Below are 19930 nucleotides of genomic sequence, written 5' to 3'. Positions count from 1 at the left end.
CAATTCTGCAATCAATTCAAGTTATCTACATATTTCAAATTTCTGAGACTGTTTTATAAGTTGTTTGCATAAAGAACCATTGTGGTAACATGTGTTAGGTCCTTAGGCAAATCACTCACCTCTTTAGGTTTCATTTTCCTCATTTCTCATAGAAGAATGTTAAATTAGATGTCCTCTATAGTTCCTTCTGCTTGTTATATTTTACTGTATAACAATCTGGTCATAAAAATCATTGTACAACAGTAATAAAAGACTGTGAGTTCTTTCTCTGGAAGCACATTCCTTTCACTAATTGGAGTCATCAAAGCTAATTGAGAATGAAAGAGTGCATCTAAACTTTCTCTGGACACACCTATTTGATCTCTAACAAGTATCGACTAGAAAAGTGGACTGGAATGAGTTAGGACTGGCTCTTGGCTTTGTGACAGCCAGCTCTTTCTCAGTTGGGAAACTTGGTTTCCTCTTTGATCAAGAGGTTAAATTCTGCCTTGCTTATTTCACAGGTCTGCAGAAAAGATAAAGCACGATAAGCGAAGGGAAAGTGCTTTAGATTCCATCAGGGACTGAAGTTTCTTTTTCCATCCCTCTCACCACACACTACTCAAATCGGACAGCGGTTGCCACAGTCTGCAAAAAGTAGAAGGATTCACTGCCAGTTTAAGACTTTATTCCTTAACTTCTGCAATTCCAGCCCCGCCCACAGTAAACCTGGGTTCCCACCCTTTCAACTTTCTCCATTGTTAAATTCGTGATCATTTCCATGAAATCCAGGAGAGGATACCAAAATATTTTCAGATGAGACGTTTTTAAGAAGCAATTTACACTGCACCGAGATTGTCCAGGTTGTCCCCGCCGCCCCCCTCCAGCCCTCCACTACCTTTGCCCTCTTTTGAATGCACCAAATACAAACGCCTAGTTGTGTTTTTTTTTTTTTAACTTCAGTTTCACTTTCGAGATTGCAGTAAGCTCACCACGCACATTTCCCCGATGATAAACGTCTGGATGTGAACTCATGAAAAACAAGGAACCGGCAGCCGTCATCAAAGGGAAGGTATATATTTTAAATTCTTTTGAGGGGTCAGGATTTCTCTTGCTGAGTAAAGTCAGAACTCACTTTGATTTTAACATTCATCAGTCTTTCTTTGGTGCTGGAAATCGTGTCAGAACCATTCAACACGGAAAATGGAAGAAATGGGATGAGACAGGTATGGACAGAACTGTGTCATAAATCAGAATACAAATAATAGCAAAAAAATATGTAAGATGGTATAACATTTTATGCAGCAATTTAAAAAAAATTAAATTCTTTCTCTGTAGAATTCTGTACCTGGAATTACACATTAAGGAAACTATGGAAATTATTTTGCAATAACTTTTTTTTTTTTAAGTCACACTTTAAAAAATCACATTCTAGGAATTTAGAAAACTTATTCTGTTTCTCGGTTTTGTTGACTGGAAAGGAGACAGGAGCTGGTCCTTTTCAGTAATGAGCTTGAAAAAGAAAAAAACTCTTCAGGTGTTCCTAGGAGTACATAGATGGCTTTTATTTAATAATAGAAAATGAGATTTGGAAAGATGTTCAGATGTGTAGAAAGATCAGAAATTAGCATCAGCAATTGTGGGGTACATAGGTGAAAATAAAGGCAGCCTTCAGTGGTATTAAAGTTCCAGCAATTCCAACTTTATAGTTGTGACTATGTGCTAGTATGTGTCTGCATATAGGTACCTGTGTATCAACTTAGAAAAAAATATTGCAAAGTTTACAAACCAAACCACACAAACTCACCTGTAAATAGTAGTTAACTCCAAGTATCCTGGCTTCAGACTCCAGATCCTAACCATAATGCAATACTATCATCTATCAAAATGAAAAGTAATTTTATGCACCTTAAAAAATTTTCCAAAATTGCAAGTAACCATGAAATTTTTTCTTTCTTTCCTTCATTTTTTTTTTTTTGTTTGTTTCTGTTGGATCTCATTCAATAGCAACTAGTTATTCACTCTCATCTCATCCTTAAGCTGTTTTTTTGTTTGATTTATTAAAGTGTGTCTTACAATAATTTTTCCTTCAGGTTGAATGGTTATAGTTCTGTTTTGTTTTCTGGATGTTTTTGTTTTTTGGTACTGAGGAGTAAACTCAAAGAGTATTTAACCCCTGAGGCACATCCCCAGCCCTTTTTTGTATTTTATTTAGAGACAGGGTTTCAGTTGCTTAGGGCCTCGCTAAATTGCTGAGACTGGCTTTGAATTCGTGATCCTTCTGCCTCAAGCACCCGAGCGACTGCTGGAATTACAGGCCTGTGCCACTGTGCCCAGCCGGTTCGTGGCAACTGTCTGTCTGTGCCCAGCAGGTTCATGGCCACTGTGCCCGGCAGATTACATGGTTATAAGCTTACTGAATCTTTGCCAATCTCAAAATATCACTTCCTTTTCTTTCATTGTTTAGCTGGCCATGAAATTTAGATTCAAGATAATTTCCCCTAACATTTTGAAAGTTTATTTGTATTGTTTTCTAGTGGTTTGTGTGATTGATGAAGAGTTTTAATACCAATCAGGATCTCTTTCCTTTGGAAGTAATCTATTATCTCTCTCCTTACAGGACTTTTTGGTGAACGGTCACAATTCTGAAATTTTGCAAGATCCTTTCCATGTATTTTCATGCATCCTGCTTATCACTTGGTAAGTGTTTCCCTTCAGATGAAGTATGTTTTCAGATCTAGGAAGGTCTTTATCATTAAGAGACATGCTTTGTAAATGCAATAGTCCTTCTAGGTAATTCTGATCTCTATCTACCGCTGGTCCAGAGGAATAAATGTCTCCTGAACAAGAAGAATACATTGCAGGACTGTACCTCTGAGTTGGTAGGTAGAAGTAGTAAGTCCTTATGGTACTAGGAGAGGAAATGTTGGGGAGAATCTCAGACAGGTGAGGTGGGGGGAATCAGTCCCTCATTTCCAGAATATATCCTATCAGCCCCACATTCTTCATGCCCCTGAACAAATTGGTAACGTGCATCCTTTGTACCAAGGTACAAACAAGAGTTCTTCAAAACCTTTGGATATAAAAATTATGTGCAGCTTTAAATATTTAATGCTAGTATTATAAAGGCTTGAAAGGCTGGAATATTTGTTTATAAAAGCTATTTATTTCCCCTGAGAACTATACTAAAATATCAGTAAAACTTATTAGTGTAATTTCTAAATACTCAGACTAGTTCTATTTTTCTAGAATTAGTCACTGATTAGTATTTTATTCTCTGAAATTTACCTGGATTTATTCTTGTGTCATGATTTTTAGGTCTTATGGGGAATCAATTTAAATATTATTACCATTGATTCATTTCACACTCTGAGGATTCGTTCCATTTTTTAAAAAATATTCCAAAGTGAAACTAGGTTGCTGATTACATCAGACAGTACTATGTTGGGTATACACCCACCAAAATAAGATAAGAGTGGTTTTCTTGAGCTGATTAAATCCCCATTGGAAAGCTATTTATTTAACAGGTATTTGTTTATATATGAAACAACTATGTTCCAGGCATTCTTGTAGGAACAGGCAATACTGTATGAAATAAAAGCGACCATAGCCTCTACTATACCTTTACATTCTAGTGAGGAGGAATGATTAACAAGTAAATAATATTAGATAATTCTCATCAGCCACAGGATGGAAGAAGCGATTTGATAAAAGAAGAACAAAATGAGAGGATTTAAACTTCAGATTTCAAGACTTACTATAAAATTATATGAGCCATGCACTATGTACACTTGTAATCCCAGCAGCTCTGAGGCTGAGGCAGGAGGATCACCAGTTCAAAGCCAGTCTCTGCAACTTAGTCATGCTAAGCAACTCAGTGAGACCCTGTCTCTAAATAAAATACAAAAAAGGGCTGGGACATGGCTCAGTGCTTAAGTGCCCCTGGGTTCAATTTCCAATACTGAAAAATAAAAACAAAATGAAAAGATTATAGTCATCGAAACAGTGTGGTGTTGACATAAAAACTGACAAAGAAAGTAAAAGAGAGCAGAGAGCCCAGGAATAGACCCACACTGAGGTATTTGGTTTTTTAGAAAGGCACAGAAGCAATGCAGGAGCAAGAAGGAAAAGTCCTTTTAAAACTATCGTCTAACTAGATATACACATGAAAAAAAATGAACCTGACATCTGCTTCACTCCATACGTGAAAATTAATTTATCAGAAATCACAGAATTTCACATGAAATCTAAAATGGTAATTTTTTTGGGGGGGGCGGTATCAAGGATTGAATTTAGGGGCACTCAACCACTGAGCTACATCGCCAACCCTATTTTGTATTTTATTTAGAGACAGGGTCTCACTGAGTTGCTTAGTGCCTTGTTTTGCTGAGGTTGGCTTTGAACTGGAGATCCTCCTGCCTCAACTTTCTGAGCTGCTGTAGTTATAGGCGAGTGCCACCGTGCTGGCTAAAAATCATAATTTTTTAAAGAAGAATATTTTAAAAATTTGGGAGTAAGCAAAGTTGCTTAAGACCCAGAAAGCAATAAAAATAGAAGAAAAAATGTTAAATTTGACTTCATCATAATTGAGAAGACAGTCACAAAATGAGAAAGCAATCCACAAACTGGAAGAAAATGTCATGAAAATATGAGTCTGACAAAGGACTGATACCCAGATATATAAAAAAGTTGATAACAATACTAAAAGCAAAACAACCTAATTAATAAACGAACATAATCTTTGCGTGTACAATAGTATATATGGACAATAAGCACAAAGGGATTTTTAGATGTGATTAGTCAGCAGGAAAATGCAAATTAAAAAATAGTTACCTATGGATACATACTCACAAAGAAGATAAAATGAAAGGAATAATAGTATCAAATGTTAATACCAATTGGCCCAAACATCCCAATTCTAAGTACTTATACAAAAGATACAGAACACATATGTCTATGAAGATTTGTACAAGAATGTTTGTGACGAATTTATTCACAATGGTGAGAAATTTCAAGCCATCCAGGCATCTTATTATATAAGCATGGATAAAGTATGCTACTCGATTAAAAAAGTGAAAGAAAAAATATATAGTATTTCCTCCTTATCTGCAATTTCTCTCTCTATAGTTGCCATTATCTGCCGCAGTCCGGCTGCAGCAAAATAACAGGGGGGTGACGAGCAACTTGTGTACATTGATACAGCAGGAGTGGGAGCCGTTTACTGTAGGACCGGAGGGGTATATATACATTCCACACAGCTTATCTTAATGAACATAAACTAGATACAGCAGTCAACCAATAAGGAATCTCCACACGTAATGGCTCGCTGGAGTTACTTCACAAACCACTCCCTCTGGCAAAATGCCAGGCGCCATCTTGACTTGTTTACAGACCCTAACAATTATCCATGGTCAATTGTAGTCTGAAAACATTAAATGGAAAATTCTAGAAATAAATAATTTGAAAGTTTTAAATTCTTACCAAGTAGCATAATGAATAGCATAATGAAATTGCATGCTATCTCACTCAGTACCATCTGGGATATGAATCATTACTTTGTCTCATGTATCCATGGTGTATAGGCTACTCACCCATTAGTCACTTAATACTTGTCTTGGTTATCAGATTTTCTGTCACAGTATCACAATGCTTATTTTCAAGTAAACTTGATTTTACTTAATGATATCAAAATGCAAGAATAGTAATGCTGGCAATTTTATTTAAAAATTTATTAAATGTCCCCAGCTTAAAACATTTTTGACATTATGAAGGTGTGAAAGCAATGCACATTCAGTAGAAACTAATTAATTTTGAATTTGATCTCATCTGGGTTAGCATTATGTAATACAATAATCTATTGAAATGCTGAGCAGTAGCAGAAAGCTGCAGCTCCCAGTCAGCCACATAATCATGTTAATAATCAATATTCTATAGTGTACTGTGTTGCTAAGCTATGATGTTCAATAAGATACGTGTATTAAATGTGCTTTTCACTTTTAGTATTTTCAACTTACAATGGGTTTATTGGAATATAATCCCATTGTAAGTTAAGGAGCATCTGTATATTGTTATAATTGTTCTATTTTATTGTTAGTTATTGTTGTTCGTCTATCACAGTGCCTAATTTGTAAATTATGCTTTATTATAGGTTTGTATGTGTAGGGAAAAGTGTGACATCCAGAGAGTTTGATATTATCTGTGGTATCAGATGACCACTGGGGTTTTTGAAATATGTCCCATAGATAAAGGAAGACTACTTACAGAAATAATAAATGTGGATAAATTTGAAAACTAATATGCTGAGTATGAAAGAAAACATACGAAAGAGAATGAATGTGATGTGTGTAAGACACAGAAAACGAATGCCTAGTGGGAAAAAGAACAGGGCCTACCTCTGGGAAGTAAGAGTGGGAACAAAAATAAAATAAAAGGGACGAGGAAACTGTAGGGTTTGCACTGCACAGATGTATGCATTCGTCAGAACTCAGAGGATGTACACTGAAGATTTGTGTATTTCATTAAATGTGAATCCTACATCTAAAGAATAACTCCACAAACGAGAAACGCTGTAGTTAAGAATGTACATGTTTGTGAAGTGATGATGGATGAATGAGTAGATATATGATAACACAAGCATGGTCCCTATAATGTTATTGAATGGTGCTGTATATTTTGATTTTAAAATGTCAGAAAAATTAACTTTGGTGTAACCATGCCACGGACAAAAGAATTAAGTGTGGTATATCTATAGCAATGAGAATGAACAAATGCTGTTATTATGGGATCTTTGTGTTCTATACAGTTTTTAAGGAATTAATGCTGCCCATAAATATGACAAGAGTGTAGCAGAGCACAGTGAGCGAGCTGTGTGAAAAAGATGTCACTCTGTGCCTCTTAGCAGGTGACCATGGACCGATCAAAGCAATGTGCTATGAGACATTTATGTGTGTGTGTGTGTGTGTGTATTCCCCCTTGTAATTAATGACTTCTTCAGAATGATGTCTATATACTGTAGTTTTTCCTATACATACATACCTATGATAAAATTTAATATATAACTTAGGCACAATAAGAGACTAATAAAAATAACTAATAACAAAGTAGAATCATTATAACACTACTCTGTCATAAAAGTCCATGTTAGTGTGCTCAGTCTCTCTAAAACATCTTAATTCCTCATTCCTTATTGCACTATAGTGATATTTTTATATCATGTTTTACCACAAGTAACTGAAACTTCAGAGAGTGAAACTGTGGCTAAGGAAGGATGGCTATAAGGCATTAAGTTCATTATTATGTACTACACAGCAGCTAAACTTTTGTATAGGAAATAACAAAGTTCTTGCTTTGGGGAAGGAGAAGGTGATGACTGGAGGAGGGTCATGAGATTTCTTGGGTGTCATAATCCTTCATTTCTTGATCCAAGTATTGATTACATGGACATGCTTATTTTGTGAATATTCAACAGGTTTCACATTTGTGATTTGTGAGCTGTTCTGTATGTATTTAAAATATAATTGCTAAAATATAAAAAAAAAAAAAGGTGCAACCAACCAACAAAAAAACCCCCACATTGTCAGTCAAGCTGAGCTCAGGTCTAGACACATAGAATAAAAAGACAAAAAGAAAGGAAAATATAAAATTGACGTATAGAGAGGATTACACTGGAGAGTCATTGTCTAACTAAATGTAGTTCCTAAGAAGAGAATATAGAAAAGTAGGAAAGGAAATGATCCAGGAAATAATAGAAAAAAAGAAATTATAGAAGTTTAAGGAAAACATGAACCTTCACATTGAAAATATTGTTGAGCTTATAGCTATGTTTTAAAGAAAAGAAAGCTTGAAATATCTTTGTGAAATTTTACATTACTGAGGATAAATACAATAAAAAAACTTTAAAGTGTAAAACGGAAATGCAATGAAGATGTCCTTTATGTTAAGGAAGGAAAATCAGATGGGCATCATCAAACTTCTTACCGCCCTGGACACTGGAAGGTGATGAAATAATGCCTTTATAATTGAGCATCAAAAGTGCTTAAACTTCATATAGCCTATACATCAAAATCACTGAAGACAAAAGGAACAAAAGCAAGACGGGGATGGCAGTAGAAGAACTTCTCAAGGAGGTACTCCAGTCAGAATAAAAATATTTCAAGAGAAAATATACTTAAATCCATAAGAGAGTGACATCAACTCAAGAGCGCAGTGCAATAGAGTTTGTGATGATAGCCATGCAGCAAGCTATATGTATCCATCCATCCATCAGTCTACCTGTCCACCCATTCATCCACCCACCCACCCACTCCTCCACCCATCCATCCACCCCCCACTCCTCCACCCATCCATTCATCCATCCATCCACCCACTACCTACCCGTCCATCCATACATTTACTCATTTATCCAAATTGGTGATTCAGCATGTGATTAAGAGGGTAGATGAGTGCTTACTTTAACAAGAATCAAACAGGGGGAATAATAGACTTTAAGGAAGTCATGGTTCAGACAGCAAACTGAAAAAGACATTATTCTGAAGAATTGATTAGTTAAAACGGGGAATAATCCATGTTGCCTTCATCATTATAGGGTCATCTGCTAAGAGGCATAGGGTGACATCTTTTGCACTCACCTCACTGTACAATTCTGCACTTCTGTTTTATTTATGGGCAGTATTTATTCTTTAAAAACTGTATTGAGTGCAAAGATCCCATAAATTAGAATCTTCCTTTCATCTCTATGTGTAAAGCTGTGATTGGTAATTTAGGCTCCTTAAAGCACTCATTTAAAACATCAAATGGGATTCATTTCATTTATAAGAATCACCATTAAAAATATCAAAGTAGTTTATGTAATATTTCATGAGAAATATTATTTATTCACTATATAAATGTTATCATTAAAACTTCCAAAGCCCTTTGGATTTTGTTGATGATATACTAGCAAATATCGAGTGACCCATGGATGCCTCACAACCCAAGACGTTTTTTTTATTCTTTAAAATGAAATTGAAAGCAGACCAGTTTGAAAGACATGGATCTCCTTGTAGGAAGATTGATTGAAATTGTTCAGGGAGAACGGTGGTTGCTGCTCAACCTCTGAAGGCAGCCAATGGTGTACTCTTCCCCTAATCCAAGGTCCAGTTAATAAGAAACTTCTGGAATCCTTTTTACCATTCTTGAAGTTCTCTGATTTTCAATGAATTGACCCTATTGGTACTCTTTACTATTGCCTTCTTGTTTAGTGGTTAGTTGTGAAAAATCTCATGATACACATTGTCTTTTTCATAAGCTTTCTCTATAAAGTGACAATTTTATCAAATAGAACATAATTGTAATTATCTATATAGAGATCATGAGATTATCACACTGATCTAATAGTAATAGAAATTACTATAATTGCTGCTTTATGCCAAGTACTCTTAGGCTATACTACTTCCTTTAATCCTCATAACACCCTATGAAGGAGAAAACTAAGACCCGAGAAATGAACTAATTTACCAAAGGCTACAAAGCAGAGGCCCCAAGAACAGAATGCAGTTGAGGTAACTCCAGGGTCTGTCCTCTTAACCTTTATGTTTCTCTGAGTTTTACTGAAGCTACAATAAATATATACTTATATAGTTGTAAATGACATTTGTTAACTTTAGGTTTTTCAAATTAATCTAGACTAAGTATTGCATGCTTAGTCATACTTTCAGGATGAATGCTAACATTTCTTATCATGACAATATCAAGCAATGGTATAGCTGACAGTTTTAGGAAATGTAAGGATGGAAGAAATGTGGAGAAAACACAAGAGTGTGCATTTCTTGTATCACAAAATGAGGTCCCAGAAGATTTTTGTGTAAAGTTGGTTGCACAAGAAATATAATTCTAGGTATACTCTTCAAGATTATAAATATAACATTAAAATTTAAAACTAAAGAAAAGTTGGGAAGAGAATGAGGAAATAGTGTAATTAAATTTCTTAGTGGGAAAAAAGTGCTTAATTAAAGTCAGTAAAACCATGGATGCCCATTATGTTCTATGAGCCTGGAGGACATTACGTTAAGTGAAATAAGTCGGACACAGAAAAACAAATGCCTTATGTTCTCATTTACACGTCAAAGTGAAAACAGTTGATTTCATGGAATTATAGACCATTAGTTGCCAGAGACTGGAAGAGGTGGGGAGTGGAGTAGGGAGAGAGGGTGGTCAGCAAGTCCAAGGATGGAGCTGGACAGCAGGAGTAATTTCAGACTTTCTATGTAGCTCAGTAGGATAATGGTGATTGACAATAAAGTAGTTGCATATTTCAGAATGGCTTGTAAAAAGGATTTTGAATATGTTCCACACGAAGAAATAATAATATGTTTGAGGTAATGGGTATGCCAGTTACTCTGATCTGAGTATTGAAATATCACAGTTTTACCCTATAGATAGGTACAATTAATTATTTTGTGTCAATAAAATAATTTTTATTTCACTAAAATAAAAATTTTGACTAAAGTTGGCTGATTTATCATTTTAGATATAGTCTTCAAAATTATAAATGACACAATAGATTAAGTAAAGTAAACAATCACTGAGGATAAATGGTGAAAAGAATAAGGAAGGAGTGTGATTATGTTCTCTGTTTTTATAGTGGGAAGTAAAGGCTCAACGTCAGCGAAGATAAAAGGATAAGTTTATGAAGGGGATCATGAGAATTTAAAATAGAAACTGTCAAGAGAGCTTACTTTTGAAGATTGCAACTGGCGTGGAGGTACAGGACAAGAAAAGAGTTGGTATGTTTCTCTTTTTCATCTTTCTGTGCTATTTGAATTATTTCCGTGTGGTATACTACTTGTATAATATATAGCATAAAAGTCGTGGGTAAATAACATCACACATAGTCATGTTTTGGTTATGTATTTTACAAGGAATATTCCAATGCATGTGAAAGCATGTATTAATAATGTTGTCCATTGTTTTTTTCATATTTCTTTCATTGGGCAGAATCATGAGGCTGCATTTACCTTATCATATCTACTTCTTTTGGGGACTGTGGCCCCATTGGATTCTGTGTACATCTTCCACCAACAAATGCACTGTGAGACATGAGGAAGCTGACTGCAGTCATCTAAAGTTGACTGAAATACCCAATGACCTCCCAGTAAACATAACCACATTGGACCTTTCCCATAACCAACTCAGAAGATTGCCACCTGCCAACGTTACAAGATATAGCCAACTTACCATCTTGGATGGAGGATTTAATACCATTTCAAAATTCGAGCCAGAATTGTGCCAGAATCTCCCGTTGCTGAAAATTTTGAACCTCCAACACAATGAGCTATCTCACGTTTCTGATACAACCTTTGCCTTCTGCTTGAATTTGACGGAGCTCCATCTAATGTCCAACTCAATCCAGAAAATTCAAAACAACCCTTTTAAAAACCAGAAGGTAAGGTGGGAATGATCATTTCCATCTCAGAAATATGAAGTTATGTTGTCCAGTGGTAAGTTTTCAAGTCATTTATTCATGGCCTTACACTTCATATCTAAGTATCAAGATAAGAGTAAGGAATATGGTTTACCCAGTTGGGACTGGGGGGACTCATACACAGATTTTGCCATTGGTTTTGAAGCTGTTTTCAAAATTATAGTCTTAAATCAGTTTCAACCTTAATTTTAAAGAAATCTACCTCTTTTGCTTACTCCCAAAATATGACTGAGATACAAAAAGTAGGAGTCATCTAAAAGGAAAGAAACATTGGACAGTCTCATGGGGATCATGGAAAATAAATTCACAAAGCTGATGATTTACTATGTGAGGTAGTGAAAAAAAATGTTGGGTCCAAATTCTGACTTTAAAAAAGCTAAGGAGTTGATATAATAATAAACACAATATTTACTAAAAATTATCTACTTGTTATTGAAGGAATCTCCTTAAAGGATCAACATTTCCAATAGCTACTACTTCTTTCTTTTCAGCACCTTACTTGAATTTGAAATCTGTGAACAAATGTGTGTTTTTATCTATAATTCTGAAGCAATTTTTAAGTGTCTTCTTAAAACAAAGTCATTTTCTAGTCTTTTTGTTTTCTTCATATGCCTTATTAAAAAAATGGAGCATACTACCTCCTTAGAGGCCAAGAGCAACATACAAATTTAAATATGCTGAGAAACCTTAATAAGGTGATTTGTTGACTAGCTATTCTAAATCTTTTCTTGTGCCTTCTTAAATTTTCTTGTGGATGAAATGTCTTTGGACACAAATACTTCAAAATCTGATTTGAGAAATTATTGACAAAAATGTTTTTTTTTCTTTTTAAAACATAAATAAAAGTCTTATTCTCTTTAATGGGGATCACATTAGATTTCTTCCCTAATGGATACCGTGTTTTTCTTTACCTTTTCCCTGAGTTTGAAGTTAACATGTTCAAAAGTAAGATAGAGTGATAAACACCCCCAATACTGACAAAACAAATTTAATATTTCTGTGTTAGTATGACCCCAAATTTATATAACTTCAAATATTTCTCAGCACAAAAATCTTTCTAGAATTTTATAGATGGCAAAGTTTTATGCATGTTTATTAAAGTAAATGTTATTCTTTTTTCTGTTATTTATTTTCAAGATTAATATATAAGACTACATGTTAGATAAGCCACATGGATATTTCTTGCATCATAAATACTTATTGAAAATAAACTATGATTTTTTTCTATAATAAATAAATAAGCTTTTATTTTGGTAAGATGAATAAAGTGACTTTAAAGAAAGAAACTAAATCCTTGCAACAATAGTGTTTTTAATCACCACCAATGTGATTTATACTCCTATTACTGGTTCTCTATAGAACAACAGGTGACATTTTGATATTGAGATATTTCTGAGATTGACTTAAATTTAGAGGAGCTATTTTTAAAAGTGAGACTCTAACATATGTATTATTTTTCTTTTATGCTCAGAATTTGATCGTATTAGACCTGTCTCATAATGGTTTATCATCTACAAAATTAGGAACTCAACTCCAACTGGAAAATCTCCAAGAGCTTATATTATCAAATAATAAAATTCGTGCACTAAGAAGTGAAGAATTTGATTTCCTTGGCAATTCTTCTTTACGAAAATTAGAGTTGTCATCAAATCAAATTAAAGAGGTAAGAAACACGGTAAAGTTATTTTGTATTCTACTTTTTAGTCAGTATCATCTCTCCTGTGTCACACTAGGACACTAAAGAATCTTAGAGAAAAAAAAAATTGTAACCTTCACAATATCTTCCAGAAATGCCGCACACTTATTGCTTAGGGCCGTTGGTACCATCGTCAAGACAGAGTTTTGGTAGTGGTTAGGAGGTGGGGTTCTGCCACCAAACAGCACTGTGTTAAAATCCCTCTGCCATTTTATTCTTTGACCTTGAGAAAATTGCTGATCTTATTTTCCTTACCTTTAAAATGGAAATAATACTCTCTATCTCACAAAATCTCTGAAAGAAATAAAATAGTATAATGGCTACGAGCACAGCTCTTAGAGTTGAGGCAGCTGTTCCTCTGTGTGGACTTTAATCTTTTAGTGATGTAATGGAAGCAAGTTGTTCAATTTCTCTCTGCTTCAGTCTCCCAGCTTTCATAGAACCACATAGTAAAGAATTTAGTACAGTACCTGTTGCATAGTACGAGCTCAAGAAATGATAGCTTGCACTATGTTTATAATATCCTTTAATGTAGTATTCTAGGTAACTATTTCAGGTGAACTATTTTCATACACAGCTATGTCTGTATTTTACACATATTTTATACTTTTACAGGCTAAGGAAGATTGGAAGTTCTTAGCTAGAACAGCTTCTCAAAAGCTATATATTTTTCAAATGAAAAGACTATTCAAAATTATCCTGAGATGACAAGGAAATATTTTTGAGCAAGCCACTCATTTTATTCTTTAAATAGCATTTTTTTAATTGAAATGTATTGTCATCATCACATAAAATATGTAAATAATAAGGGGTAATAAAAAATGAATGCTAATAAAAATCACTCAGAAATCTATAATCAGAAACAAGCACTTAGCATTTGGGTATATTCATCATTATTATCCAAATAATTATGAGAAAAAACAGCAACAACTAAAATTTACACAGTACCTAACAGAGTGCCAAGCATATAACAAATTATTTTAAATATTTTATGTACATAATTGTTTTAATCAACTTACTCTGATGGTCGTTTTGCACAAGAGTAAACTGAGATGAAGAAAGGAAAAGTGACATATCCAGGGTCCTTCAGAACCCAGCTGATTATAGAGCTGGGTTCCTGGCAGTGTGACCAGAGCCCATGTTCTCACCAACTGTGCTACATTGCCTCCTGAGGGTAAGAATGCTTCCTGCTCTTTAAAGTTAGTGTCATATCATGCACATCTCCCATGCAATTAAGAATTGTCCAAAAATTTAATTTTAATGGTGACAAAAATAATGCTACCATGTAGATGTATCGTATTTAACAATTAATAATTTATTTAATTTAATAATTTCCTGCTTTGCATTCTAATTTCTGTTATTTTCGAGGAAGCACGCTTTCTTTCACGTTTTCTTCTATCACCCAAACCTCTCACAAGTAACACATTAGTAATCAGATCGCTCTAGCTCCCCTGGTGGGTTTAACTGCCAGGGACTCATACAGTCCTCTCTGGATCCCTTGTCTCCCTCCTTCTCATCTCATGGCCCATCATTGAGTCCCAAAACAGACAAGGTTTCTAATAGGGAAATGGGAGTAGGCAGAGGGGAGTCAGAAAGAGTATAGTAAAATAAAGTCAGGAGAAAACCTGGGTAGAAAACCTGAAAAGTAGCTAGAACCCAGCGGTCAGAAGGGAAAGTGTGTGTCACTGTTTCATGATAAAAGCTGTCCGTTATTTCCCTCCATAATGTTCACTGACAGGCTGTCACCAAGATAAAGCCAGGATCTTCCCCAGTGGTGACTTCACAGAGAATTCATTAGTTACAGTTGTATCAGTAGGATAAAGTAAAAAAAAGTACCACAAGTCTCGAATAGGAGATCTGGGACAACCCCCTCAAGAAGTGGCATCTAAACTGAGCTCTGAACACCGAAGAGAAGTGGCCAGTGGCCTGGGGAGGTGAGAGGCTGGAACAGTGGATGGTACAGGGACAGAGTCAGGAAAAAGCTCTGAGGAATGGAGAGAGATGCCCTGCCCAAGGGAATGTAGTGAAAGGGGAAGGGAGACCCAATAAAGAACCACATTTAAGTTTTCCAAGGGTCATACAGAGCCTTTTTTTTTTTTTTTTTGAGGGGATTGAACCTCAAATTGAACAGGTTGCAGGGGCATTCAAACACTGAGCCTCATCCTCAGCCCTATTTTGTATTTTATTTAGAGACAGAGTCTCACTGAGTTGTTTAGTGCCTCGCTTTTGCTGAGGCTGGTTTTGAACGCATAATCCTCCTGCCTCAGCCTCCTGATCTGCTGGGATTACAGGCATGCGCCACCTTGCCCAGATTAGAGCCTAATTATAGATTGTGGTTATTAACCTTTTCCCCTCTCCATCTTTAGTTCTCTCCAGGATGTTTTCATGCAATTGGAAAACTGTTTGGCCTCTCCTTGAACAATGTCCAACTGGGCCCCAGTCTCACTGAGAAGCTTTGTTTGGAATTATCTAGCACGAGCATCCAGAATCTCTCTCTGAGTAACATTCAGTTGTACAGAACCAGCAACATGACTTTCTCTGGACTCAAACAGACAAATCTCACCATGCTCAATCTTTCCCACAACAACTTAAATGTGATTGGTAACAATTCCTTTGTTTGGCTTTCGAATCTGAAATATTTCTTCCTGGAGTATAATAATATACAGCATTTGTCTTCTCACTCCTTTTATGGACTTTCCAATGTGAGATACCTGAATTTGAAGCGATCTTTTACTAAACAAGGTATTTCCCTTGCTTCACTTCCCCAGATAGATGACTTTTCCTTTCAGTGGCTAAAATGTTTGGAGTACCTTAATATGGAAGATAACAATCTTCCTGGCATCAAAAGCAATATGTTCACTGGATTGGTAAATCTGAGATACTTAATTCTATCCAACTCTTTCACAAGTTTGCAAACTCTAACAAATGAAACGTTTTTATCACTTGCTCATTCTCCTTTACTCTTGTTCAACTTAACCAAAAACAAAATCTCAAAAATAGAGAGTGGTGCTTTCTCTTGGTTGGGCCACTTAAAGGTGCTTGACCTTGGCCTCAATGAAATCGGGCAAGAACTCACAGGCCAGGAATGGAGAGGTCTAGAAAATATTTATGAAATCTACCTTTCCTACAACAAATACCTACAACTGACTAGCAACTCTTTTGCTCTTGTTCCGAGCCTTCAACGACTTATGCTCCGGAGGGTGGCCCTGAGAAATCTGGAGAACTCCCCTTCACCTTTCAGCCCTCTTCATAACTTGACCATTCTGGATCTAAGCAACAACAATATAGCCAATATAAATGATGAACTACTGAAGGGTCTTGAGAAGCTAGAAATTCTGGATTTGCAGCATAACAATTTAGCACGGCTGTGGAAACATGCAAACCCTGGTGGTCCTGTTCATTTTCTGAAGGGTCTTTCTCACCTCCACATCCTGAATTTAGAGTCTAATGGCTTTGATGAAATCCCAGTCAAGGTGTTCAAGGACTTATTTGAACTCAAAAGCATCAATTTGGGACTGAATAATTTAAATGTACTTCCACCGTCTGTCTTTGATGACCAGGTGTCTCTAAAGTTCCTGAACCTTCAGAAGAACCTCATAACATCAGTTGAAAAGAATGTGTTTGGGCCAGTTTTTAAGAACCTGAGTGATTTAGATATGAGCTTTAACCCGTTTGATTGTACCTGTGAAAGTATTGCCTGGTTTGTTAACTGGATTAATCAGACCCATACCAACATCTCTGAGCTATCAAGGCATTACCTCTGCAACACTCCACCTCAATATCATGGATTCCCAGTGATGCTTTTTGATACATCATCCTGCAAAGACAGTGCCCCCTTTGAACTCCTGTTCATGATCAGTACCAGCATGATATTGATTTTTATCTTTGTTGTACTACTTATTCACCTGGAGGGTTGGAGGATATCGTTTTATTGGAATGTTTCAGTACACCGAGTTCTTGGTTTCAAGGAAATAGATGGACAATCAGAGAAGTTTGAATATACAGCGTATATAATTCATGCCCATAAAGATAGAGATTGGGTCTGGGAACACTTCTCCTCAATGGAAGAAAAAGACCAATCTCTCAAATTTTGTCTGGAAGAAAGGGACTTTGAGGCAGGTGTCCTTGGACTTGAAGCAATTGTTAATAGTATTAAAAGGAGCAGAAAAATTATTTTTGTTATTACACAGCATCTATTAAAAGATCCATTATGCAAAAGGTAGGTAAACATTGTGAAATTTTAAATATGCACTTGTTTTTCAATTAAACTTTCTAGTATTACTACTCACAGCTCAAAGAATTTTGAAAATAAAACTTTAAGAATCCTGATTTTTAGTGGCAGATTGAAGCAGATTCCACAAACAATCTCCAATTGTTGAACTTTTGGCTGTTAGAAACTGTATATTGATTATTTAACTTATTTATTTATTATTTTGCTTAGATTCAAGGTGCACCATGCAGTTCAGCAAGCAATTGAACAAAATCTGGATTCCATTATATTGATTTTTCTTGAGGAGATTCCGGATTATAAACTAAACCATGCACTCTGTTTGCGAAGAGGAATGTTTAAATCTCACTGCATCTTGAACTGGCCAGTTCAGAGAGAACGGATAAATGCTTTTCATCATAAATTGCAAGTAGCGCTTGGATCCCGAAATTTAGTGCATTAAGTTTATTTAGAGATTAAATTATCTAAAGGGTAGTTTTTCAATTTAAAAAATCCCATGGTAAATTTAAGTTTTACTAGAAAGTAATCTGGTACAGGTGATGGTGTTACATCACAGTTCTAGCTCTTCCATGGAAATGTATTTCCCTGTTTCAGGCCTCATGTGGAGAGCTGCTTGATCTAACCCAAATAAACCCCTAATAAGCACCTTCCCTACAAATGAAGGCACAGTCGATCCTTGAGACCCATCACAACTTGAAATCATTTAAAAATAGTCCTCACTTTTAAGAAAGTTAAAGTTTTGTGTGGTTTTGAAATAATTAATGTTGGATGCACTTTGAAAGATATTTGTTTTAATGAGCTTAATGCTATTTCAATTGCAAAAGAGTAAAAGTTTAGAAAAGCTTAGTTACATTAATTTTTCAGTTGAAAAACTTTGTATTTGAGTATACCACTATTAATTTTAATCAATGTGAAAAACCCCTTTAAATTTGCATAGCCAAGGGGAAGAAATCTCTTACAATTGAGTTTGGGTAAATTCATGAAATAAATATTGCAAGAAATAGTTACTTGTATTTTTCCAATGCATGGGTTTCTGCTCCAGGAGAGTAGAAACAATACTATTACTTAAAAAGATCATAGAAAGGCTTACTCCCTAACTGTTAGTCAGTAAGTAGATTGGCTTTGTGGAAACAAAGAATTTTCTTCCCTAGTCACAGACTCAGGAGATGATGCTGGTCAAATCACTTGGTCCTACTGGGATTCTTTGATTCCCAATCTTGAAAATGATGATGATAAATAAGAAGTTACTGGATGAGTATGGTATAGTATATTTACATGGAATGTACTATTGCACCATAAGATAATATGCTGTATGTGAGTTAGTCCCTAGCAATCTAGAAAGAGTATTACTTTAAGTTTTATTTTTGTTTTACAATAAAACAAAAAAATCTAGTCTTGTTTTATAATGAAAGAGTCTAGTTATTAGAAATAGGTGTGACAAGCTTTTTGGAATATTCATAGTTCTGGTATTCAAATGTAGGAAAGAATCAAAGTTATAATGCTAATTTCTGCACTTGAAATGCTCTTTTGTCTGCGGAAGTTAGGAAGCATCTGAGCTGTCCCATTTTGATTTAAATACATTAGTATTCTTGGGACTAAATTCACATGAACTTGGAATAAATAACACAGCACTGCTGGTTCTGAGAGTGTAGAATTTAAGCGTATGAAGGAATGATTTTACTTTCACATTATTTGCCAGCCTAACACCTCAGACACTTGTTTTATAGCATTTTAGTTAAGATTTGTTTTTAACCGATATAATCCTGTTTTATTTTTACATCATAAGATAAAAATCACAACTCCTTGTTTTCTTAATACACTTTGTATATTTTGTATCAAAATTCATAGTTCTTCATTAAAATATTTCTAAATAAACTATTTTTATAAATTATTTGTTGATTTGTTGTAAAGTGGGGGAGGAAATAATTTTGCTTTGATTTTCTTATGTACTTATAGGATAGTTGATCAAATGGCACAATTTAAATTGACTTCAAATGCAATTTTTTTATCAAGTTGTTTTAATATTTAAGAGGTTAAGATACCCAAAGAATAACTTGTTTAAATGGATACAGAGGAAACTAACAAAAGGTGTAAACCTAACTTGTATTTGACCCACACAGGAAGCAACATTCTCAACTTCTGTAGGATGCCTTTAATTGTTCTCAGGGGGAGTCCTTGTCCCTTGGGTTCAAGAAAAGGGAATTGCAGGAAAGGATGTTTGTCTGACCTCCTGTTTACTTGCCACAGTGACTTGCCTTGTTTGAAGAGTCTCTGGTGCCACTATGTAATCTGATCACTCCAAGGCCTTCCTGTTTTTCATTTTGCAAAAGGAAACCCAACAGAGTCAACCTTGAGTTTAAAATAAATCTCAGTATCCAAGTTTTACCTGAAAATTATACCTTTCAGATTGTGATAGATTGTTTGTAAAGGGGACACCCTGATAAATGATAGTGACCATTAGAATATAAAGATACTTCAAACCAAGGTGTATTTCTTGCAATCTATAGAAACAAAACAGATTGATGATTGAGTGGGCCTAGGGACAGGTATGATGAGTTACTGTAAT

The 19930-nt window shown here is 35.2% G+C and overlaps 1 protein-coding gene across 2 annotated transcripts; it reads left to right on the top strand.

Annotated features, from left to right (window-relative positions):
* The first annotated feature begins 679 nt into the window (after positions 1–679).
* Tlr3 (toll like receptor 3) lies at positions 680–19255 on the top strand. 2 transcript variants are annotated; one of them, XM_015486103.2, is made up of 8 exons: positions 680–1051; positions 1136–1205; positions 2600–2679; positions 10601–10742; positions 10954–11401; positions 12912–13103; positions 15503–17355; positions 17578–19255. In XM_015486103.2, exons 5-8 carry the CDS (start codon positions 10958–10960, stop codon positions 17804–17806), a joined length of 2718 nt encoding a protein of 905 aa, XP_015341589.1. In that variant the 5' UTR covers positions 680–1051; positions 1136–1205; positions 2600–2679; positions 10601–10742; positions 10954–10957; the 3' UTR covers positions 17807–19255. The 2 variants fall into 2 exon arrangements, with proteins under 2 accessions (XP_015341589.1, XP_015341588.1); XM_015486102.2 differs by lacking the exon at positions 1136–1205.
* Positions 19256–19930: the final 675 nt, after the last annotated feature.

This window comes from Marmota marmota, unplaced genomic scaffold, assembly GCF_001458135.2.
Source record: "Marmota marmota marmota unplaced genomic scaffold, marMar, whole genome shotgun sequence".
Lineage (NCBI taxonomy): Eukaryota > Metazoa > Chordata > Mammalia > Rodentia > Sciuridae > Marmota > Marmota marmota.
Note: the sequence above shows the minus strand (reverse complement) of the source record. Positions and strands in the feature narration are given on the sequence as shown.

Bases quoted from the DNA above. Each gene is read 5' to 3' on its own strand.
- Tlr3 (XM_015486102.2), top strand. From the start codon at position 10,958: ATGAGGCTGCATTTACCTTATCATATCTACTTCTTTTGGGGACTGTGG. The intron at 11,402-12,911 runs GTAAGGTGGGAA...TTTTATGCTCAG, and splicing joins ACCCTTTTAAAAACCAGAAG to AATTTGATCGTATTAGACCT. The intron at 13,104-15,502 runs GTAAGAAACACG...CTCCATCTTTAG, and splicing joins CATCAAATCAAATTAAAGAG to TTCTCTCCAGGATGTTTTCA.